The sequence below is a fragment of the Naegleria gruberi genome (genome assembly GCF_000004985.1).
Source record: "Naegleria gruberi genomic scaffold NAEGRscaffold_48, whole genome shotgun sequence".
Classification (NCBI taxonomy): domain Eukaryota; phylum Heterolobosea; class Eutetramitea; order Acrasida; family Naegleriidae; genus Naegleria; species Naegleria gruberi.
This window is the reverse complement of record NW_003163279.1, coordinates 65344-88416: the sequence shown is the minus strand read 5'-3', so window position 1 is coordinate 88416 and position 23073 is coordinate 65344. Positions and strand designations below refer to the sequence as shown.

Genomic DNA, 23073 nt, shown 5'->3' with positions numbered 1-23073 from the left:
TTCATCTTTGAAACAAGATTAAATTATTTATTGAGTTTTCTCACTTTCTTCATCCTCACTATCAGATTCTGGAGGTGGTGGAATAATAATTGCTTCTTCTACTTCATCTTCAACATCATCAATATTAATATCATTTACCTGGGTTACAGTTGGTGGAGCATCCGATTCTGGAATATCAGAGAGTGGTTTGGTCTTTCTTTGTGAAATGACTTTGGCATAGTTTGCAATGACAGGAGAAATATTTGATTCAGTGGCATGAGTTTCAGATTTGAATTCGAGAATTGAAGTGAGGAGTGATGCTTCTTCATTGTTGGATGCAGGATCAATTTGGAGACTAAATGTTTGATACCACATACGACACAAAATTTCACTACGAGTAATATCCTTTTCAACAGTGTTTGTTCCAACGAATGATTCATTATTGGATGGTTTCTCTGAACGAACACTTTTCAAGAATCCAAGAGTTGGTTCCAAGTATGGGAAAACAGTTTCAACCTCCTTCTTGGTGTATTTCTTTTGCTTTTCATGAGCATGGAAGGCAATAAATTCAGTAATATCCTTGGCAGAATTGTGGAGGAGTGGATTTCTCAAATATGAAACAAGCTTAACATCTGACATGCATTCCTTAGCAATACAAGAGACACTGCTAATTTCTTCAATAGACCACAAACCAGGTTGGAAAATGACTGGGAGCAATTTGCTAGTAAGAAGAACAGAGGCAAGAGACCACTTGATGTTAGAATTTTTGGTGAGGGAAACCAATACCCAATTAATAAAGCTGCCACTCTTATTTGAGAATATCTTTTGATAGGCAGATGCAAAGTCAGTGGTAAACTGAGTCATACACTTGTTATATTCTGTCAATTCTGAGATAACTTCCTCATTTGTTACCAAATTGGCCTTGACTTGAGTGAAGGATTGTTCAAGAGTATTGAAAGCATTCTTGAAATCCACCAAACCTTCGTTTCTATCCAACAACTTTTGCAATTGAGCCTTCTTTGAGAAGTCACCAGAAAGGTATAGAATACCTTGAACAACCAAAATAGTTGCAATCATCATATTGCTTTGTTTGGTCATGTATGATTCAAATCTGACAACCAAATTATTCAAGAGATCAAAGGTTTCAGCAAATGTTTCAGTATCGAATATTCCCTTGAAAATAACTCTAGAGACGCTAACATCAACAGTTTCTTCACCTGTGTAACCCTTCCATACATTGTACATGGATGAATTGAGTACGGATTCATCAATATTATCATATTGGGTGAGTCCTTGCAACTTGAGCATGTATTTCAAACCACGAGCAAAGTGAGTCTTATTCCAGGAGAAGAAGAGCCAAAAGACGACTTGGAACAATAATTTAGATACACGAGGAGGAGCCAACTTATCAGATGGAATATTGAAGAAAATATCCATAATGATAGAAATCTTGGCATCATCTCTAACTCTGACAGCATCAAAGAAACCAATCACTAACTTTTCAATGACATCACATGAGAAGTTCTTGTTCAAAGCTTCAAAAACATAGTAAGATTCGAGTGAAATCTTATTGTCCTTTGTTTGTAAAGCCCAATTGAGAGCCATTTCAGAAATAGCTTCAGCCAAATCTGGTCTGTGCTTCTTTGATACATATTCTGTCCATTGAACAATGAATGAACGAACACGTGTAAGCTTTTGTTGAGAGGACTTTCTCAAATTTTCAATGAGGAATTGAGTAAGTTTTTCAACATAGTGAATGGTAGAAGTATTCAAATCTCTCATTCTCAATGCAAGTGATTGAAGGATATTTTCCAAGATGAGTTTAGGTTCAATAAATGTTCTAGTATTTTGACAAGAGTTGAAGAGAACAATGGTATTCATGAAGAGTTTTGGTAAATGAGGAATGAGTGCAACATCATGTTCATAGGTAATATCAACCAAGAGTTGGAGAGCACTGAATTCTAGACTAGTGAATTCAGCATCAACAGGTTCCTGTAAACCTCTTTCGACGAGATATTTGGCAACTTCCTTCTTAGTTTCAGGTACCTTTTCCTTGTAATCTCTCAAATAATAGACAAGGTTTTCAAGGATGAGCGGCAAGCTCTTTTCATCTCTACAAATATAAACAAAGACAGCTCTCAACAAGGTATGGGTTGTGTTGACAGGTTGAGTATTATTTGAGAATGAATAATCATAATTTTCAACAATAAACTTGACAACTTCTGGAATAACCCATTTACAAACTTCTGATGATTTGATAAGGTTGTACCAAATTCTTTCCAAATAGTGCTTATTCAAATTATTAGTCATTGGATAATCGTCGGTTTGTGAATCTTCATCACCGTGGAGTTTTTCAGTAATAGTAAAGATAATCTTCAAAAGTCTTTGAGAAGTGAAATCTTTCATCTTGTAGGCAGCATCAGAAGTATTTGCAGAATCCAAACATGTCTTGACATAGAGACCGAAATTGTAAGACCATGGTGTGAGAATTCTCAAAGTATTTTCCTTATTAACACCATCCAACAAATCAACAGTCTTATCAGCTTCAGTAAACAAATCAGCAGTAATCAAAGGAGCAGTCTTTGAAACATATTCTGAAAAGTTGTAAATAGTCTTTTTAAAGACACATTCATCACCAACACTTGTACAGTGATAGGTTGTTCCATAATTGATATTTCCTTCAGAGGTATCTGATTTGATTACAATATTAATCAATTCATGAGCCTTATCTCTGAGTGAAATGTTACCTCTGGTGCATGAGTGGACAAGTGCAATATAGAACATGCCTCCCAAAGTGGTGTATTGTTCTTGAATCCAATGATCAAGGTGATCTTCCATAACCTTTACAATGGCAGAGAGATATGCTCTGCAAATATTTGGAATTCTTTCAGTGAATTTCTTTCTTTCTTCTTTCTTTTCTTCCTTTAATTCAAGCATAGCTTCAACTTCCTTCTTGGTTCCTTTACTGGATTTCTTTGATTTATCTTCAGATTCGTCTTGAGTATCGAGTTCTTCCTTGATATATCTATTGAAGGATTCATAGTATGAGTTGATAATGAAGGTTCTGAGAGTTTGAGGATTATTTCTCAAAAATTCTGACATGACTGGAATAACGTCAACTTCATCTTTCTTACGAACAATAACTTGTTCACAATATCTCAAAATGTCATTGATAAACTTTTCATCTTCAATCATTCCAAATGAACAAATGTGTTGAATACCATTAGCAGCTTCTTGGCAATAAAGTCCAATGTGGTCATAATGCAAGAATTTGAAGAGATACACCAAAGATTGATTGACAGTGTGCTTTTTGAACATATTACTGTATGTAACAGCTTGATCAGAAATATCTGTTCCCTTTTCGAGAGCAGTTTGCTTACTGATGGTATTCAAATGCTTGAGGTAAGTTGCAATAATTTCAGCAGCGTCTTTCCAAGTGTCAATATTATTGAGGAAAGAACCTGTAATGTCTCTAACATCAATTCTATCCTTGGTTGTCCAATTAGAAATGAGTTCATCAAAGAAATCTCTAACAGCAATTCCTTGCTTGACAAAGAGGAAATCAGTTGGTGAAATGGATGAAACATTTGAGATGGACTTGGTAATTAATCTCTTTAGCAAGGAAATAATGTGTTGTTCGTAAGCAGGATCGGAGCTTTCAATTCTATGCTCCTTCTTGATGTAGGTTCTGGCTACATCAATGGATCTTATTTGTGAGAGGATCATGTACATGCTTGTTGGATGGACCAATTCTAAAGCTCCCAAAACTGCTGTCTTAATTTCGTTATGAGGGCAATTCTTAGTTAACAATTGGAGTAATTCATTGAAGAATGGTTCTGCCTTTGAGGCGAGTGTTGGTCTAGCTGCAGCACAGAGGAATCTCAAATGATTCGAGAGGAGATCAATCTTATCGAGTCTGGAAACACCAGTACTCCAACGCTTTATCAATTCTTCCCATGCCTTAGTGATGGCATCATCAACGTGATTCTTGCACATTTCTTCTACGCAAGGTAACCATTCAGAACTGTCATTCTTTGGGGAAGTAAGCATGCCGTCATCAATCAGATAAGTACAATTTGATGAAATTTCCTTAGTGATTGCTTTAAGTTCTGGTCTAGACAATTGTTTAAGAGTCTTGACAGCTTGATTTCTGACAGTAGGGGCAGTATGAATAATATACAAAAGTAACATTCCTTCAACCTTCTTTCTAAGAGAGTTGTATCCTTGAATGTCTAATCCAATAATAAGTTTTTCCGATTCTTGAACCTTATGAATAAATGTTTCCAAAACAAGGAATAAATCCTTCAACAATTTGTAAGCATTTTCTGGAGTAATTTCATTAACCTTAATCAAAACATCTCTGAATTTTTCGACAACATCAAGGATTTTACCTGGTTCCATTTCAACAGAGGAAACAAGAGCCTCAGCAGCATTTCTAGAAACAGTTCTATCAGGATGTAATAAGCAATGAGTACCAATGATATTTCTAATTTCATTCATCTTTTCTTCAGATGTATGTCTGACCCGAGGGAAACATTTAAGAACATTTCTCAATAGAGTAACATCAGTTCTCATCTTTTCATCTAAAATGATATTTGTACAAACAACTCCCAACAAGTAGTTTTGCTTTGCAATTTCATCAGGGAATAGTCTTGCAACTCTAGCAATACATGACAATGCAACAGCTCTGTGTTCGTTAGTGTAAACTTTTTGGTTTTCTGGTTTCAAAATTTCTTCCATGAGTTTAGGCCATGTTCTATGAAGTTGTTTCTTGGCATATTCAACAAGGAATGTTTCAGCATCTTGTCTGTATTCATTGAGTACCACCTTCTTATTGAAAATTTGATCTGAAACAGATTTAATAAAGTTACTGAACTTTTCCAGATCTTTTGTAACATATTCATTAGGTACATATGTTACAAATGATTTGATTGATTTGAAGAAATCGAATTTTTCCTTCTTATCTTTGAGACCGGCAGTGTACAATTTGATGAGTTCTGGAACATTTTGGAAGTAAATGTCCTCCTTTGCACGACAAGTCATCATTGCCATACAATTTACAAGATCAAATGATGAAGCTTCTTTCTTTGAAGCCATCTTCAACAAATTATCATAGATTTCTTGGAAACATCCCCAAAATCTATTACTCAATTCATTATTAAGTGATTTAAATTCCTTCTTACGCTTTTCCCAATGTTGACTATTCTCAAGTAATTGAATTTCATCAAACATGTATTGTCCAGTGAGAATTTCCTCAAAAATATGAATTAAAGTTTCACAAATGAATGGCATGAGATCCTTCTTACCCTTTTTCATATTTGGAAGTTTAGTACGAATAGCATCAAGGTAAGCAAGAGTTCCATGAGTACGTTCTTCATCAGCAAAACAGAAATCTAAATGTTTTGTAATTTTTTGAAGTGGTTGAAAGTTTTTGGCCTCATTTTGTGATTTACCAACTTTTTCAAAACTTGTCAAGACAATTTGTAAAACACTGTCCATTTGGAAGCTTGAAATTTCTCCGAGAAGTTTTCCACACTCTTCAATAAAAATATCATTATAAATTCTATCGTAACAAATCTTGTGAATTTTGTCTGGAATTATCAATTTTCCTTGGTTATTTTGTTTATCTCTGTGTGTAGTAGTGTTATCATAGAGAGTTTGGTCCACCAACCAATTAACATGAGAGTTGTTAGCTCAATGATTTGACCAAGTTACTTACAAATTTTCCTTATATGATTGTAAACATAATCTCATATGACTCATTACATTGTTATCAATATAATCTACTTCCTTCTTTTCTGGTATTACAATCTTCTTCTTACTGTTCAAATCCTTAAGTAATGTATACGAATTGATGATATCAGCCATCATGTCCAAAATTTTCAACAGATTGGCCTTATTCTTTGAAAGGCGAGACAGAATGCATTTCAAACTTTCCAAGTTATATTGGAAATTAATATTCTTGGTTTTATATTCTTGATTCTAATCGTTTGTGTGTATAGCAATACAACACAATGCCAAATCACACAATTTTACAATTTACTATTATAATTCAAATAAACACACAACAATAACTTACATGTCGATATTTTTCTACAATTTCACCTCTAACACTTGACTCTATTGCTACAAGAGAATGTGAATGAACAAGGACTTCATATTCAATTAAAAGTTCGCTATTTTGTTGTTGTGTATATTGATTAACAGCAATAATTTAATGATGAGAAGGAGATGATTGTGTGATGATGACTTACGTGATGGTTATATCGACGTTTGCTTGTTGATCGTTGCTCATTTTTTAATTGTGTTGACAGCTGAATGAGAGAAACGTTGTGGGTAAAATGTCAATCTTTCTCATGCATTGGTTGGATGACCACAACGAGAGAATAATCTGAAAGTAGTTTTTGAGCTCAATTATTTATTGATCTTGTTGCATGGTATTATCATCCAAATTTTTGGTTATTGGATTAATATCAGCACTGATATTAACTGATTTGCCACTTGGGTTTAATCCTCTGATTGATAAATCATAGACAATTTCTTCACATCTCTTTACATCATACTTGATAGCATCGAATCGTTTTCTGAGTGAGTCATTCTTTAAATTCAATAATTTAAAACCATCATAGAGTTGAGTCAAAAATTCCTTAATTTGGAATGGTTTGGCAAAGTCCAATCTAATTACACAATTTACACAATATCTATTCAATTCTGAGAATAAATTACACAATCCATATCTAAATTTTACAATCAATCAATTGTTAAATCAATAATCCATAGTAGTAAAATATCATCGTTCAATTCGATATGAATAATAATATTGATTTGATGATTATTAAAAGGACAAATTAATACTTACAAATAATCTTCTAATGGAAGATAGAAATTCTTCATCTTATCAATTCCTAACAATTGTTCAACTTGATCTTTGGTAATCAAAGCGTGATCCAAATCATCTTCCAAATCCTTTGTCAAAAAGTGCTTTAAAGCAATCAATGAACATAAATTGGAAAGTCTATATTGCCACATATTATAATACTTGTAATAACTATTTTCTGGAATTGATTCCGAGAGTCTCATCAAAGATTCCGAACATTTTTGAATGTATTGATTGGATGATGAACACAATTCGGTGATATGTTCCTTATAATTTGACTTATTTTGATGAATCTTGTGGAAAATTCCTTGCAAGAGAGCCAAAGGTTCATCCAAATCACGAGTACATGATTGAATCTTTTCCTTGACTTGATCTAATTGTTCAAAGTAGTCTTTGGTTTGTTGGAAAATTTGATCCATATTTCTTTGAGAGGTTTTTTGTTCTTTTTTTTTTTTTAAAGTTCAAATTCCAAAAGCTGCCTTGTATGTTGTTATTGTAATTCCTAAGTATTAAAATCTAGCTATTCAAAATCAAGCAATGGGTCTTTGTAATGGATGGCCAAGAAAAACATTCCTATTGTTGAATGTTGATGAACTATTCCAAGTTGGTGCTTTTTTGAGTGCATGTTCAGCAGCTTAATTACAGAATTTCAAATTACAGTTGTTCTTCAGATTGTTTTTAGATTCTTCCTTCTTGCCTATTTATTCAAGTGTTAGAATGCCAATAATTGAAAAGGTTTTGAAAAAAACTGTTGATGGTATTTCAAATTAGTGTGGACAAACTATTTGTCCATTCAATGAAACTCTTAACTGACCAATAACCACTGAGTTTCGAATGAGGAGGAATTTCATTGGTTGAAATAAGTTGAATGTTAGTTTAGTACGCACGACATGATTTTCCAATATTTCCATCATGTCCTCTCGATTTTCATTCCATTGAAATTGAAACAGATGAATTTACTTTAAGAGGATGGACAAATTTCAACTGAACAGTTCAAAACAAAAAAAGAAAATGAGTCAACAACAAGAAGAAGAATATAAAAGTGTTATTATTACTGGTTGTAACAGTGGAATTGGTTTGGAAGCAGCAAGACAAATGTTGAGAGAGGAATGGGATTCGAATAGAAAAACTAAACATCTTGTAATGGCATGTAGAGGTGTTGAGTTATCAAATAGTGAAATGGATGCGTTTGTTCAAGATTATTTGAAGGAACACCCTGAAAGAAACGAATCTGAACTAAAGGGTCAAATTACTGCTTTGAAACTTGATTTGGCCTCTTTCAAATCAATTCAGCAATTTGTTTCAGAACTCAAATCCTTAATTGACAATTCCAAAATTCCACCTCTTCATTCACTTGTTTGCAATGCAGGTGTATCTTTTGTACACAAATTAATTTTGACAGAAGAAGGCTATGAGGCCACGTTTGGAGTCAATCATCTTGGACACTTCTTATTAATTAATTTGTTACTTCCATTATTTACCAAATCAACCAATTCCAAGAATAGAATTGTAATAGTATCAAGTGATATTCATGGAAGAAAAAAGTTTGGAGGAATGCCAGCTCCAGAATTTGAAACTGCTGAAAAGTTAGCGATCATTCCTACTGATTCGAATACAGATCAAGATAACAGCAAGTTTGGCAGTGTTAGATATACTACATCCAAGTTCTGTAATGTTTTATGTGCCTATGAATTGATTACCAGATTGCAATCTCGTCAAATTTATAGAGATCAATTTACTGTCAATTTATATAATCCAGGTTTTGTACCAACTACAAGTTTATCAAGAGATTACAATAAGGTTTTGAGATCTATTGCAAGAAATGTTTTACCTTTATTGAGATTTGTTCATAGTGGTGTTAGAACATTGGAAGTTTCTGGTGGCGATTTGAAACAATTAATTGTGGATAGGAATCTTGATAGTGTGACTGGAAAATATTTTGATGGAAGAGAAATTGTTGATTCAGCACCTGATACCTATAATACTAGACTTCAAAATGAATTGTGGGATGATAGTATCAAATTAATCATTGCAAGATCTGACATCCCAAAAACAAACTTTTTGTAAAACCTCTATTTATAATATAACAATAAATTATTTATTTATCAAATTCAATTTAAAATTTTCAACTTGTTAAATTCATTGCAGGGCCTTCCTTAATAGGAGCCTTACTGAAAGTAAATCATTTCTTAACAAGTTTAAAAAAAATGACCAACAAGAGAACAAGAAGTACCAATCCAGAATCAAACAACAACGAAGAGCAAGAAGCCCAATTACTTGAAAATGAAACTCTATCTAAAAAGATTAAACGAGATGAAGGATATGTAATTATCATGTTGGATATTGTGCTATTTGATGAGAAGATTGAAAGAATCTATTCAAATCTCACAAAACGGGCTGTTGCTAATTCAAACTACAAATATTTATCCTTAAATTTACTTTGTAACGGAGAAGGAATCTACGGTGATAAGGAATGGAATTTAATTCCAAAGGATTACCTTTCCGATGAATATTTTGTGAGAAAATTGATTTCGTGTGGTTATGGATTTCTTTGTATATTTAAATATTTACCAGAAAGTGTTTGGAAGAATGAAAAATTCATTATAGATATGATACAGCTTACCAATGATGATTGTTTTGAAAAATTCCCTGTCAAGAAGAGAAATATTAAAACCTTTGCTGAAAAAGCAATCCTCATGAAAAGTTAAGATAGGTTGTTTGGCATTCATTAGTAAGAATTTGTTATTCGATCAGGAATTTATGGTTTCCCTAATGCTTGAGAATAATATCAAAAATCCAGATTTCATTAAGACTAAGGTTCGCTATAGCAATTCATTGAAGTTTAGTTTAAAAGTTACTTAATTACCATACATCATCTAGTAATCCAAAACCTGTTGGTTGATAATCATTCGATATATCTCCAATAGGTTTTACTTGCACTTTGGGAGGATTCAATATGGAAAAATCAATTGTTTCATATTCTGTTGGCTCCTTGTATTGAGGAGAGCTTGTCCTCTTTTTCAAAATCAACTTGGGAATAGTTTCTCCATAATTTTCCACAGATGCATAATAGTTCAATGGAATCCAATCTAAAATTGCATGCTTTTCAAGGTTATAATGAGACATGTTTGGCTTCAGGTCTTTTCCAAACAAGACTAGAATGGTGAATGGTAATGATAATTTGACAATTTGTAATGATTTCAAACGGTTCATTAATTGAACAATAACCTTTCTGAACAATTCCATAGTGAGATTGGATAATTTCTCATCTCCTACAATAACAGTTGATTGAATGGTATTCCTTGGAGTTATCCAATTATGATTATTTTTGGAAAGATCCAATTCCTTCAACTGCTTAATATTGCCCTCATTTTTCAACAGTAAAAGCAAATCCTTAATACTTCCATAATAATCAATCTTTTCACAATAGGGAGCCAACTCTTGAAGTTGTTCTTTTCTACTCGTTTCAACACTTAGCGGAAAATGAGAATTGAATTGAAACTCTGGGTCAATATTAACTTCATCATTAATCTTGATATGTATTGTTTCAGGATAATAATCTCCACCATTATCTTGTTTTTCAGTCATTGATAATTTCTTATTGTATTCAATCCTAAACTCTCTTTCCTCCTTAATAAGACTCCAAAGAACAAAAGGAGAATACATTGATTCCATCCTAATCTCCTCCAAATAGTGAAATTTCTTAAAGACTTGCGAAAATCTGTCCTTATGACCTGTACATTCTCCAACAAGTCCAATCTTGAATCTTTTAACATTTAAATTTTCAATTTCCTCATCTGTCATCCACAAAATACCCGAAATATCAACAATTTCATACTCTGGACACAATCCAGCAATTTTTGCTCTTCCCATATAGAAATACTCTTCACAATCCCTCAATTTGGGTAAACATGCAATGATTTTTTCAATAAGCTCGTGATTATAAATTTGTTTAATTCCCTTCAAATATTGAACATTCTCCAATTTTCCCAATAATCTAAACAATGATTCATGATCACTCATCTTTAATACATAATTGGCCACTCTATTATGATTCAATGTTAATGTTTTAATATTTCTCTGGAGTACTTGTTGGAGATGAGTGGAGAGAATACGGAGATGCACCAACTCACCATCCATCAGAAAGGGAAATATAAATTCAATAACAACCTCCAACGGAAGGTCATGAAATGCTCCACTCACGAGTGATGATGACATTTTTTTTGGATTGTAATGTGAGGAGAGTCAACTCGATATTGAAGTTCTTTCATTGTTCCTTGTGTGTGAAATGGAACAATTTTATTGGAATGTTTAATGGTTTAATATTTAATAGTCGTAATGTTTATTATAATCCTTAATATTCATCCTACCAATCCAAATTGATATGAGAACCATCACAGAATGGAGCTCTTTCAGTTCTATGTTATGATACATATATTTTTTATAATAATTCAAAATTCACAATTCACAATTCATTCACATATATTCGAAACATTCTAAAGAATTAACAAACCTTTTACATAAACAAATTGAATATCCTCCAGTGTTGAAATGCTTAACAGTAAACTCCTTTGGTTCCCATCCTTTAATATTTTCATCTGTTTTACAAGTTCCATCACAAAATGCTCCTCCCTCCTCTTTACTAAATCCACATGTACCTTTATTTTCAATTATAATTAAATAATTATTTATAATATTTAATATTTAAAATTTCTTTAAATAATTAACATACAATACAAGTATGTCTTTCCAGGCTCCAATACTATCCTCTTGTAACATGGCATTGCAATTTTTGCCTTCTCCGGCTGCTTTTCCGACTGTTGACAGTTATTTGAACAATCACAAGATTGAGAATCACTCATTTTTTTCAATTTGGAAATCAAGTTTACAACAAGAGTGTTTTATTCACAAAAACTAAGCATTAATTAAAACACCCTTAGCAAAAATTGGAGATTTTGGAAGATTTTCACCAGTTTCGATAATGTACGGCGTTTTCAGACCAGATAAAACTGTTGGACTTTTGGCTAGACATTTCTTTCGTTGTGAAGGTGATAAGTGTTCCAAATTGGAGATCTCTTTAGGTGGTGTGACGAGAATGGATGGTAAATCTTGTTCACTCTTAGAGTGAGCTTTTGACAATCGTCGAAGAAGACGACCTTCTGGGCTTGTTGGACTAGTTGGTAAGATTGGGCTTTGTGGCATTGAATGTGCTGATTGGCATCGAGTTGGCATTTCACCATTATTAGCATTCCTTAATTCTCTCCACATGGATTCTTCACTACTCACATTCAGTGGAACAACTTTATATGGCATGGAGAAGGATCTATTTCTTTTCTTTGGTGGAGTACCAATTATCAAGTCATCTTCATTTCTGCATTCAGGAGCCGCCGAAACTATTGGTGAATTTCTCGTTGCTGACTGGACTCGTGTTGGAGGTGGGCTTGCACTCTTTGCTGTGAAAAGTGAGGTCTTTCGTTTCATGGTCAGGGAAACAACAGGTGTTGAGGATTGTCTCTTGACAGGAATTGGAGTACTTGATGAATGTAAACTCTGTGATCGTTCCTCTCGGAGTGGTGTGTGTTGAGTTTGAACTTGTTGTGCTTGTTGATTCTTTTTAGATTGGCTGGCTCCCATTTTGATGGTTGTATTGAGGGTTGTTTAATGTTAAATATTGGTAGTAGAAGTACAATGTCTGTTATTTAAAATAGTTTAAATAATTAAGTTGTTTGATGTTAAAAGTACAAAGGGGAGGTTGATATGAGGGATTATTAAGTTCGGGCGGGAACAAAATTTAAGGGATTCTAAGGGATTTGGTTAATAAATAAATATAGTGTACAAAATTTATAGTAGTAGTGGAGGTAGTAATAATATTGCCTTGATCTTGTTGAATGTTTCCACACAACAAAATGTCTTGATATTGGATTATTACTATGAGTATAAAAATTGTCTTGATTCAGAAGAGAAAATAATTGGTTATTGTATTGATGTTTTGTTTTACTTTGAAAAACACGCCATTTGCAAATTGAAAAAGAGGTTGTTGTGGTGTTGGTGTTGGTTGCGCAAACACTGTACAGTTTTAACACACTTAGCAGGCAAGAATGCTGCACACATAAAGAAGAAACACTTGTCCAAATAAAAGCAAAAATACAGTAAACAAATCCTTTGGTACAAATAAAGTACCCTATTACTATGGAGAGATAAAACATGGTAAGGTTAATGTCGCTTATTGGGACATCCTTACTCCCAAACTAAAGTGATCAGATGAGTGAATATCGTTTGGAATCCAAACGAGACTATCTCCAGAATCCTTCTCTTCCAACAATTGAGTTAGTTGTGAGTGTTCCTCTTGAATTTGTTGAGGTGTCGGAACAGATAAGAGATGTGTTAATGAAAGTGTGGAATTTTCACTAACAAATACATAATCCAGAGTGGAAATATAATGAGGCGTATATGTGGTATAGGGTAAGTCATTATTGCTCCACCTTTCGTGTACCTTCATGGCCTTAATATCTTCTTCCTTGTCACAGTGACTATTATAGAATGTATAAAGGGAAATAATAGGGAGAGATAAAGAAAATTGATGAATACACTGCTTAATGTTTCTGATTCGTTGCTGGTATTGCTCTTTGAAAATTCTCTCAACCTCCTCTTGGGAAACAACAGTATCCTTAATACCCTGGTTGCATTCCTCTGTTGATTCTCGAGATACAGTGTCTATTGACGTGCAATCTTGGCCGTTTAATGGATCAGCCACAGTTATACTATTTGAGGTTAGTTGTAATGACGACTCCATTTGTAACTTGGATTCCAAAACCAACTTGATTTCCTCAACAAACACAAGAGGAAATTCCTTAATAAATTCGTCATCTGTTCCATTATTGATAACCTCCCACAATTTTACAGCATTGTAATCGCCCTTGAAAGGTTCATTATTTGAGGGGTTCCTTGTTGTTAGGAGAATATAGGGTGGATCATTCGGAGAAGTGTTATAGTCCCCGGTACAGACATACTCAACCGATTCGTACGACGATTGGCTATCATAGGTTTCTTTCAGTTTCTGAACTGTTTGCATGAGAATGAGTGCTTGTCTGACACGAACTGAATTGCATGCTGGTCTCCAATAGAGATGAGTATTAGAAAGGATAAGAACCTTCTCAGGATGGTCAATCGGTGATAGTACACTAATGAGAGCAATATTTCCACTCAGCTTGGCTTCGTAAATTTCAATATCAGTAATATTGACATCTTTTAAAGCTTCCTTCTGATAATCCAAAACAACAAATTCCAATAATTTAAATTTGTCCTTTTTGAAAGCTGTCAATAATCCATATGGCATTGGTTGATAATTCTTTTCACAATTAAATTGTTGACTATACAATGTTTCATATCCCAATCTTTCCAATTCTGATTTCCAAAAACTATCATAAAAATCACATTCCTGTAATGAAATCAAATCGGAATTATAATGCGAAATTTCATTCAATAAATTATTTCTTCTAATATTCCACCTTGCTTGTGACTTGGTCAAGTATTTCTGTGATCCCTGTCTATTACAAAGTGCCTGAGCAAGAATATTATAGGATATTAAAGAAAATGGGAATTTTTCATGTTGATTTGAAGAAGAATAATTCAGAGAACTTTCTTCATTCATCGGAGGATACCAAACTCTCTCGTAGCCTTTGAAAGATTTCATTTTTGTGTGTTGATTGGTGTTGATGGTCGGTAGAGTTATTTTTTTCGAGTTGATTTTAACAAATTTGCTAGCGTTGTGTCAGTTAAAAGTTGAATTTGAAATTGAACGTTCATGTTGAGTTTTGAATTTGAATCGTGATATTTATTTTAATGTGAAATTGAATCAATTCTAAGTTTGAAACATAACGAAACTGTTGTTACAAAGTTGTACTATGATTGAGGAGAATCTAAAAAGGTGGATTTAGTTTGACATAGTTATTCACCTCCAATAACAAATGGAGTAGTATATTTTAAATAACAAAACAGTAGGGGTTATAGCTCAGTTGGTAGAGCGTCTGCTTTGCATGCAGAAGGTCTAGGGTTCGATTCCCTATGACTCCATTTTTGGCTATTTACTCTATTTCCATTCACTTTTCAATTGAGCAAAGTTTATTAACACATTTGGATGTTATCTGGTTGTCATTTCTTTTTTATTGCAATGGAGATCCTTTAATAGCTGTCATTTCTCTTGTTTCAACTTTGACAAGATTTGAAATATCAAAATCCTTGACATCTTTCTTAAATCCTTCACTATTCATATATTCCAATGTATATTCCTCAACTGTTTTATCAGTATTGTAACTAACCAAGGCAATCACTTGCTCCTCACAATCAACAGGAATGAAAATTCCATGAGTTTGAATTCCAACCACTTTCAAACTTTCAACATGATCATACCAAATATCTCTGTATTGTAATGCACTTTCTTTAGTTTTGAGAGTGTAAGTTCTAAGTTGATAGTTTCTTTGGGACATTCTTCAATGATTTTCCAACAATTTTTTTGATGCTATTTGAAACAGAAACATGTTCTGGTAGAACTGTGTTTATGTTGTTCGAAATGTGCGTTGGTTGTGAATGTTTTTGAGCGATTGATTGTGCTTACGCAATTGAAAACTCCAATAATCCCTTATTTCCAATAAGGGAATTCAACAACCGAACAGATAACTTCGAAAAATACGAATTAGCTTTTATTCATTGTTATATTCACAATGGCAAGATTTCCAATCCACTGAACGGAAAATGGAGAATAACAATATTGATAAATAAAGTTTCCAATTACATATGCTCTTGTTTTATTGAATGACTTTGGTCAATTGGGTCATTCCTTTGATCAATCTTGCTCCTCCTGATCCAATTTTATTGACACTTATATCGAGTATTGTCAAATTGGGTAATTTACTTATTGATCTAGCACCTGCTGTATCCACATTATTACAACTAATGTCAAGATTAGTTAATTGATGTAATTTAGCAATATATTGAGCGCCTTCTCCACCAATTCTTCCATTGCTAATTACTAATTTCTTCAATTTAGCTTCACTAATATATTTTGCACCCTCATCACCTATATTATTACCTTCAATCACCAAAAAAGTTAAATGTTTCAATTGACCAATTAGTTTAGCTGTTTCAACTCCAATTCTGCTGTTTCCAATTCCAAGTTGAGTTAATTGATGCATTCCACAAACATATTTTGCACCTTCAATCCCAATCTGACTGTATCCAATATTTAAATTGGTCAAATTTGGTAATCCACTGATGGCTTTAGCTCCTTCTGAACCAATTTGAGTTCCAGAAATGAAAAGTTTCCTTAATTGTTTCATTTCACCAATATATTGAGCCCCTTTTTCATCGATTTTGTTCGTTCCTATATCCAGTTCAGTCAATTGGTCCATTTTACTAATTGAATAAACACCTTCATTGTCAAAATAATTTCCCATCAGTGAAAGTTTGAGTAATTGTTTCAATTGGCTTATAAAACTGACTCCTGTATTGCCAATTTGATTGTTATCAGCAAAAAGCTCCTTTAGTAGTTTCAATTCACTTATTGATTGAGCTCCTAAATCCCCAATCTGATTATTACTGATATTTAAAATAGTCAACTGAGACAATTTTCCAATCAATTTTGCTCCTTCAACACCAAGCCGATTATACATTATTTCAATCTCTTTTAATCGTTTCGTATTGATCTTGTTAAATCCCAGGTCATTAAATGTTGATGGCGCAAACTTTATCTTTGTAAAATAATTCAACAATTCATGGTTGACCATTTTTCTTGTGTTGATGCAAAGAGAAATATTCGACCTTTCTCGAATGATTGTTAACCACTGATTTGAAACAAGAGAATAAATCATCATCGATTTACAATCTTCGGATAAGAAGGAAAATATTTCAACACAAATATCATCAGCAAATATTGCTTTCATTCTTATTGGAATCAAATAGTCATGAGAAAAAACCCACCTTGTGAATGAAGTGTAAATGGTTTCATTTTTTATGCTAATTGGCTTGAAGGTTCAATGTTATTCAAATTATAATCAAGTTTTTAGTACACACTAGATCAATAACGCGAGACAGAGCTCATTGTAATCTAACAAATGGAGTAGTATATTTAAAAAACAAAATAGTAGGGGTTATAGCTCAGTTGGTAGAGCGTCTGCTTTGCATGCAGAAGGTCTAGGGTTCGATTCCCTATGACTCCATTTTTGGCTTTTTACTCTATGTTTCCTTTTCTCACCATTATGAATCTTGCTTGTTTATTGCAGGTAAAGGAGAAAGGAAACCTACAAGCTGGAAAACAAAAAAACCTTTCGAATAGCTTGACAAACTATTGTTTTTCTTATTGTAATCAAATTGATTTCAATCCTAACAACTAAAACAGAGATTATAACCACATTCACTTAATGCGCCAATCACTGTCTCAGAAAGCTGTAATGAGTAAAAATATCATCCTATTAAAAAATGAAGTCATTTGTCAAACTTGCTGTCGTTGCCACCTTGATGATGGTTTTGTTGTTGTCAGCACATTCATCTGTTCTCGCCCAACAACAAGAAGAAACACCACAACCAAGTGTATTTTTAGGAAATTTACTCACTGATCTAAAGTCATTGAATTTGATCAAGTCCACTTCCGTTAAAAGAAGACAATTCGATAAGAAGGAAATGAATGAATCCATCACTAATCTCGCTAGAATGGTTCGTTATTTACTCATCTTGAAGGGACAAGGAAGAACTGAAGAAGTCACCAACTGGGTTGATTCTTTAAAGATGTCAAAGAAATTCTCTCGTTCCGTTCGTTTTGTTAGAAAATTAATGAGAAAATTCGCTAAAGAACAACAAGCTAATGGACCAAAGTTTGTCCTCCCAGTCAAGGGTGTTGTTCAAACTGTTATGAAGAAGGCTTTGGAAGAAATGAAGACTTTATTGGAACAATCTGCATCTGCTGCTAAACAAGAAGCTGTTGCTATGACTACTACTATTGCTACCCCAGCTCAACAACAACAACAACAAACTGTTGCTGCTACTACTGTTGTTCCAAAGCAAGCTACTCTTCCAGTCAACCCAGCTCAACAAGCTTGGTCTGCTGTTGAAAAGATGGCTCACAAGATGGTCAAGGTCACCAAGGTTACTGCTCCAACAACAACAACAACCATCTGATGATGAAGAAGCCAATCCAGAAGAAGCTCACCTCGTTTGGGAAGCTGTTGAACAGATTGCTCACAAGATGGCTGAAGTTGCTGGAGAACAAGAAGTTGCTGAACCAGCTGCTGATGTTGCTCAAGGATAAATAAACCTATTCACACAACTCAACTCTGACAATCCAGATATTCAATTTATAACAGTATTATGAATGTTTCCATCATATTAATAAGGAATCTAACGACTTCATTTTGAGTAGGAATCATTGAGGTATTATACAACAACCTTGCCTTTTATTTTTCCCTTGTCCATTCATTCAAATTTTTAAAAACTTGCGCAAAGAGAGAAGAAGGCCAAGCTTGCTGCTAAAAATCAACGGCAAATTTCCAAATCTCCTTCATCACCACAACATTAGCAAAAACAAACGTCAACATCATCATTGACAAATTGAATCAGAAAATATTCAACAACACACAACAAAAAATTAAAGAAAATTAATACTTGATTGTTGCGGAATAGGAGTTGTTCGATCGACTAAATCACATTTAAAAGAATCTTTGAAATTTTATATAAAAACTCTCAATAACAACAATAATAATAACAACATCATGAGTTCATCTGGAGAATTCAATCCGATGTCAACTTTCGGCTCAGAATCTCTTGTTGGAAAACAAGCTAATGATTTTGATGATGATGACGAATTTGATAATGATGATACACCAAGAGATCCAAATTTTTCATATCATCCTATTGCTTGTGCAACTTGTAGAAGTATGGTAAGGATTTTATCAATTAATTGATTATTAATTTATTTATTGTTTAGCATAAAAAGGTAAGGAATTTAACTTGTATGATTATTAATTTATCATTGTGTAGTGTGACAAGGTAAGTATAAATTGCATACTTTTGAAATTAATATTAATTATTATTATTTAAATAGAAATTACCAATTTGCAGTGAATGCCAACTAAGAGGAAGAGAATGTATATATAGAGAACCAAAAAAGAAAGGAAGAATTAGAGGAGGTAAAAACAAAAAGAAGAAGGATACAGGAGCACCAGGATCATCAACAAATCAATTGGCAATTTCTCAAAATCAAGCAAGTAATTTATTAATAAGTTCGGAGAATGAAATACAAGGAAGTAGATTGAAATACTCTCAAAGAAAAGATCCATATCCTGTTCCTACAAATCCAGAACAAGATTTTGAATTAAGAAAGAAATTAACAATGCTCATTCCATCAACATTGAATAATTTATTAAGCGAGAATTACTCTCTCTACAAACAATTTTTGAAAATTAATACTATTGATTCTTATTTCAATATTGTTTCAGGAGGGCATCCTGTTGTTGGAAGAAAAGTCTTGGAAGATTTTCTCTTTACAGAAAATCCATATAATAATACAGAATTGATGGCTTTAGTATTTTCTATTCAAGCCCTTGTTGAACAACGATTAGGAAGACGAGAACGAGCTATGGAAGATATCAATATTTCAAAACAACTTTTATCATCCCTATTCGATAAGTGTGACGATTTCTTTGTAGTTAGTACATTTAATTACATTAGTTACTTTTTTGCAGGAGAAGGAGATGATAGTAGAGCAAGATTCTATTTAAATAATGTAGATTACTATTTCAAAGAAAAGAACTTGTTGGATCATGATAATTTGACACCTGAAATGAAAAATTTGGACAAGGTTAAAACAGTTACACGATTGAGTATAGATTCACAAAATTATCACTCAACTGAAGATGAACATTTCATGTGTACAAGACTGACATTAATTTATAGATATGCCACTGGTAGACAAATGCCAGAGGAATATATGACAATTGCTAAACAGAAAATTACTCCTCAAAACGTCATTAGTTATCTTGGATTACTAGATAGCGTTTGTTCATTCCTTACTCTTCACAATCAAACATTTTCGTTTACTCCTGAACAACGAGAATTAGCCACCATTACTGACAGTATGGTCTATCATGGTTCTCGAATGAGAATTTTAATTGAGGCTGGTATTCGAGGTCACTTAATTGAAGTATCTGCCAACAAGATTATTGATGAAACTACAAAAGAAACATTCCCAGTTGTACCTGTAGCCTTAACCAGTGTTGTGGCTGGCGCTTGTAAAGTTCACTTGTCAATAATTAGAATGATAAGAGTTGGAAAACGAGTTAATTTAGCAGAGGGTATTGACTATTACGATTATGTAGCTAAAGGATTAAGAGCTTTGAAAATACTAGGAACAAGATATGGAAGAGTTAACAAGTTTTGTGGAATAATTATGAAAGAACAAGCAGAAGTAATAGAAGGAACCAATACTGTCAATTCAATTGAGGAATTAACATCCCAAATTGCAAAGAGACAACAACCACCTACCCAACAACCTGTAATTAACACTCAAACAGCACCAACTATGAATCCTAACTTACCATTTGGAAATGTTAATCCTCAACCTCCAAGATTTGAAGAAATCATGTCTTCATCCTCTTCCTCAACCTCATCACCGTACACTAGTTCTAGCTCATCTGGAGAATTCCAATCACCTCAACAAGCATTTATTCCCATCAATCCAACAAATAATACGCTTAATGATCCCTCTGTATCAGAACTTCTTTCCCAAATTTGTAACACTATCAGTGTTCAAGCATCTTCTATGAGAAATAATTCAATCCAATCCCAACAACATTCATTTGATGTAAATATGATCAATCAAACTCATTTACCACCATCCTTTGCTGATATTAATCCACAACATTTACAACATAACTTTCTTCCAACCGTGACAAATATTCCACCAACTTATGGCAGTGAAGTATTCATGCCAAGTGAAGAATTGGAGCAAATACTTGGATCCTTTGAAAATGAGGAACAAAGTTTCAATGACTATGATTAAAATCAAACAATAAATGAATTCAATCTTATTACAAATCCATCATCAACATTTTGTTTTCTAATCAGCTGATGTTAGCTTTGGATCATGCAGAAGACTAAAAATACGGAAACACAATTTTATTTTTAGCACTTAACTTCAAACACACCATACAACACAAAATCAAAAAATGTCTCAACAAGAACAAGACAATAAGAAACCAGAGGAAAAGAAACCAGAATCAAGTGATAACAAGGAAGATGAAAAGAAAGATACACCTATAAATCCATTGGATGCCGAAGAAATTAAATTGATTAAACGATATGGACAAGGACCATACTCTGGAAAAATGTAAGTCGCTAGCTTCAAAACAAAGTAGCTTAGATTTTGTACAATCTTAACATATTACTTATATTGTATAATAATGTATATCTACTATATTTTCGTTAATAACAATAACTCATAACACTAACATTAATGACTGAAAATGATGATTTACAACCTGATCAACTTGCTACAATTTTATTGTTCGGATTAATTTGGATCAATTTTATAATTATTGAATCAACAATATCATAGAAAAGAAACAGAAGATGGCCTTAAGAAAATGGTACAAGAAGTAAATGAATTATGTGGTGTAAAGGAATCTGATACTGGCTTGGCAAATCCAAGTCTTTGGGATATTCAACAAGATAAAGCAACTCTTCAACATGAAATGCCATTGCAAGTTGCTAGATGTACAAAAATTATTGATGATGATGAAGAGGAACCAAAGTACCTCATCAATGTTCGTCAAATTGCTAAATATGTTGTAGGATTAGGAGAAAACGTAGCACCAACAGATATTGAAGAAGGTATGCGTATTGGTGTTGATCGTACAAAATATCAAATTCGTATTCCACTCCCTCCAAAAATTGATGCCAGTGTTACAATGATGACTGTGGAAGAAAAACCAGATATTACATATAATGATATTGGTGGATCTAAGGAGCAAATTGATAAAATCCGTGAAGTTGTTGAGACACCACTTCTCCATCCAGAAAAATTCGAAGGTCTTGGTATTGACCCACCAAAAGGAGGTAAGTGTCACTATTTGAGTTTTTACTTTAATTGAAAAATTAGTCTTGCTCTATGGTCCACCAGGTACTGGTAAAACATTGCTTGCTAGAGCTGTTGCTAACAGAACCGATGCTACCTTTATTCGTGTTATTGGATCTGAATTGGTTCAAAAATATGTCGGTGAAGGCGCTCGTATGGTAAGAGAATTGTTCCAAATGGCTCGTCAACGTAAAGCTTGTATTATTTTCTTTGATGAAGTTGATGCTATTGGTGGTACTCGTTTTGACGATGGTGCTGGTGGTGACAATGAAGTTCAAAGAACTATGCTTGAAATTGTCAACCAATTGGATGGTTTTGAGGCTCGTGGTAATATTAAGGTTCTCATGGCTACTAACAGACCAGATATTCTGGATCCTGCTTTGATGAGACCTGGTAGATTGGATCGTAAGATTGAATTTGGTCTTCCAGATCTTGAAGCAAGAACTAACATTTTCAGAATTCACGCCAAGAATATGAACGTTGACAAGGATATCAGATATGAATTATTGGCTCGTTTGTGTCCTAATGCTACAGGTGCTGAAATTAGATCTGTTTGTACAGAAGCTGGTATGTTTGCTATTCGAGCAAGAAGAAAGACAGTTTCCGAAAAGGATATGCTCGATGCTATCAATAAGGTAATTAAGGGTTATCAACGATTCAGTGCTACTCCAACTTACCAAGAAAGCCAACATATTCAATAAAAAACCAAACCAGACTGTAAAATATGTAATTACACTATCTCATTATTTTGTTCAGGAGAATTCTGTAATAAATTACCGAGTAAACAAGTTTTTAAATGGACAAGAGTTCAATAAAGTCCATGACCTAAAAGGCAGCATTCAACCCCAGCCTTTTGGATGAAGAATATGTTGAGTGAGCTTCTACCATATACGATTTTTTACAGTGGTAATCAACGAAATTTGTCAATACTGTTACAAAGATTTGGTTTTATTATTTTCATTTCGATAGATTGCGTATTTTACCAATCGAAAACATACTCATCTATTTTATACCTTTCATAATAATACACATCCAGAACAATTCCAAGTCTATCAAATATTTCCACAATATTTTCCATGTGAAAGGGGTCCATGTA

At 33.4% G+C, this 23073-nt stretch overlaps 13 protein-coding genes and 2 non-coding genes across 15 annotated transcripts in view; 7 read left to right on the top strand and 8 right to left on the bottom strand.

Moving 5' to 3' along the window:
* Positions 1 to 9: 9 nt before the first annotated feature.
* On the bottom strand, positions 10 to 5478 carry NAEGRDRAFT_80993 (uncharacterized protein; the record flags this gene model as incomplete). Its single annotated transcript, XM_002673124.1, has 1 exon — positions 10 to 5478. The coding sequence occupies one exon, from the start codon at positions 5476 to 5478 to the stop codon at positions 28 to 30; it is 5451 nt and encodes a 1816-aa protein (XP_002673170.1). The 3' UTR covers positions 10 to 27.
* Positions 5479 to 6397: 919 nt separating this feature from the next.
* Positions 6398 to 7275, bottom strand: NAEGRDRAFT_71651 (uncharacterized protein; the record flags this gene model as incomplete). Its single annotated transcript, XM_002673123.1, has 2 exons — positions 6398 to 6716; positions 6839 to 7275. The coding sequence occupies 2 exons, from the start codon at positions 7273 to 7275 to the stop codon at positions 6398 to 6400; spliced, it is 756 nt and encodes a 251-aa protein (XP_002673169.1).
* A 592-nt stretch (positions 7276 to 7867) lies between these two features.
* NAEGRDRAFT_71650 (uncharacterized protein) lies at positions 7868 to 8923 on the top strand (the record flags this gene model as incomplete). The annotated part of the gene is made up of 1 exon (XM_002673191.1): positions 7868 to 8923. The coding sequence occupies one exon, from the start codon at positions 7868 to 7870 to the stop codon at positions 8921 to 8923; it is 1056 nt and encodes a 351-aa protein (XP_002673237.1).
* Positions 8924 to 9063: 140 nt separating this feature from the next.
* Positions 9064 to 9564, top strand: NAEGRDRAFT_71649 (uncharacterized protein; the record flags this gene model as incomplete). Its single annotated transcript, XM_002673190.1, has 1 exon — positions 9064 to 9564. One exon carries the CDS (start codon positions 9064 to 9066, stop codon positions 9562 to 9564), a length of 501 nt encoding a protein of 166 aa, XP_002673236.1.
* A 154-nt stretch (positions 9565 to 9718) lies between these two features.
* NAEGRDRAFT_71648 (uncharacterized protein) lies at positions 9719 to 10879 on the bottom strand (the record flags this gene model as incomplete). Its single annotated transcript, XM_002673122.1, has 1 exon — positions 9719 to 10879. One exon carries the CDS (start codon positions 10877 to 10879, stop codon positions 9719 to 9721), a length of 1161 nt encoding a protein of 386 aa, XP_002673168.1.
* Positions 10880 to 11770: 891 nt separating this feature from the next.
* On the bottom strand, positions 11771 to 12490 carry NAEGRDRAFT_71647 (uncharacterized protein; the record flags this gene model as incomplete). The annotated part of the gene is made up of 1 exon (XM_002673121.1): positions 11771 to 12490. One exon carries the CDS (start codon positions 12488 to 12490, stop codon positions 11771 to 11773), a length of 720 nt encoding a protein of 239 aa, XP_002673167.1.
* A 589-nt stretch (positions 12491 to 13079) lies between these two features.
* NAEGRDRAFT_51717 (uncharacterized protein) lies at positions 13080 to 14549 on the bottom strand (the record flags this gene model as incomplete). Its single annotated transcript, XM_002673120.1, has 1 exon — positions 13080 to 14549. One exon carries the CDS (start codon positions 14547 to 14549, stop codon positions 13080 to 13082), a length of 1470 nt encoding a protein of 489 aa, XP_002673166.1.
* A 307-nt stretch (positions 14550 to 14856) lies between these two features.
* Positions 14857 to 14929, top strand: NAEGRDRAFT_t536. Its single transcript has one exon. It is a non-coding gene; the product is annotated as a tRNA-Ala (tRNA).
* Positions 14930 to 15018: 89 nt separating this feature from the next.
* Positions 15019 to 15342, bottom strand: NAEGRDRAFT_71645 (uncharacterized protein; the record flags this gene model as incomplete). The annotated part of the gene is made up of 1 exon (XM_002673119.1): positions 15019 to 15342. One exon carries the CDS (start codon positions 15340 to 15342, stop codon positions 15019 to 15021), a length of 324 nt encoding a protein of 107 aa, XP_002673165.1.
* Positions 15343 to 15660: 318 nt separating this feature from the next.
* NAEGRDRAFT_71644 (uncharacterized protein) lies at positions 15661 to 16524 on the bottom strand (the record flags this gene model as incomplete). Its single annotated transcript, XM_002673118.1, has 1 exon — positions 15661 to 16524. One exon carries the CDS (start codon positions 16522 to 16524, stop codon positions 15661 to 15663), a length of 864 nt encoding a protein of 287 aa, XP_002673164.1.
* A 473-nt stretch (positions 16525 to 16997) lies between these two features.
* NAEGRDRAFT_t537 lies at positions 16998 to 17070 on the top strand. The gene has a single exon. It is a non-coding gene; the product is annotated as a tRNA-Ala (tRNA).
* Positions 17071 to 17329: 259 nt separating this feature from the next.
* On the top strand, positions 17330 to 18187 carry NAEGRDRAFT_80992 (uncharacterized protein; the record flags this gene model as incomplete). Its single annotated transcript, XM_002673189.1, has 1 exon — positions 17330 to 18187. The coding sequence occupies one exon, from the start codon at positions 17330 to 17332 to the stop codon at positions 18023 to 18025; it is 696 nt and encodes a 231-aa protein (XP_002673235.1). The 3' UTR covers positions 18026 to 18187.
* Positions 18188 to 18615: 428 nt separating this feature from the next.
* Positions 18616 to 20903, top strand: NAEGRDRAFT_71642 (uncharacterized protein; the record flags this gene model as incomplete). The annotated part of the gene is made up of 4 exons (XM_002673188.1): positions 18616 to 18783; positions 18831 to 18839; positions 18884 to 18892; positions 18948 to 20903. The coding sequence occupies 4 exons, from the start codon at positions 18616 to 18618 to the stop codon at positions 20901 to 20903; spliced, it is 2142 nt and encodes a 713-aa protein (XP_002673234.1).
* Positions 20904 to 21069: 166 nt separating this feature from the next.
* NAEGRDRAFT_80991 (uncharacterized protein) lies at positions 21070 to 22705 on the top strand (the record flags this gene model as incomplete). The annotated part of the gene is made up of 3 exons (XM_002673187.1): positions 21070 to 21230; positions 21459 to 21958; positions 22002 to 22705. 3 exons carry the CDS (start codon positions 21070 to 21072, stop codon positions 22676 to 22678), a joined length of 1338 nt encoding a protein of 445 aa, XP_002673233.1. The 3' UTR covers positions 22679 to 22705.
* A 97-nt stretch (positions 22706 to 22802) lies between these two features.
* Positions 22803 to 23073, bottom strand: part of NAEGRDRAFT_71640 (uncharacterized protein) — a gene marked incomplete at both ends in the record, with an annotated part of 1670 nt that continues 1399 nt past the window's right edge. The window contains one exon of the mRNA XM_002673117.1: positions 22803 to 22906. Within this exon, the coding sequence (XP_002673163.1) occupies positions 22803 to 22906 (104 nt within the window). The remainder of the gene's footprint in view (positions 22907 to 23073) is intronic.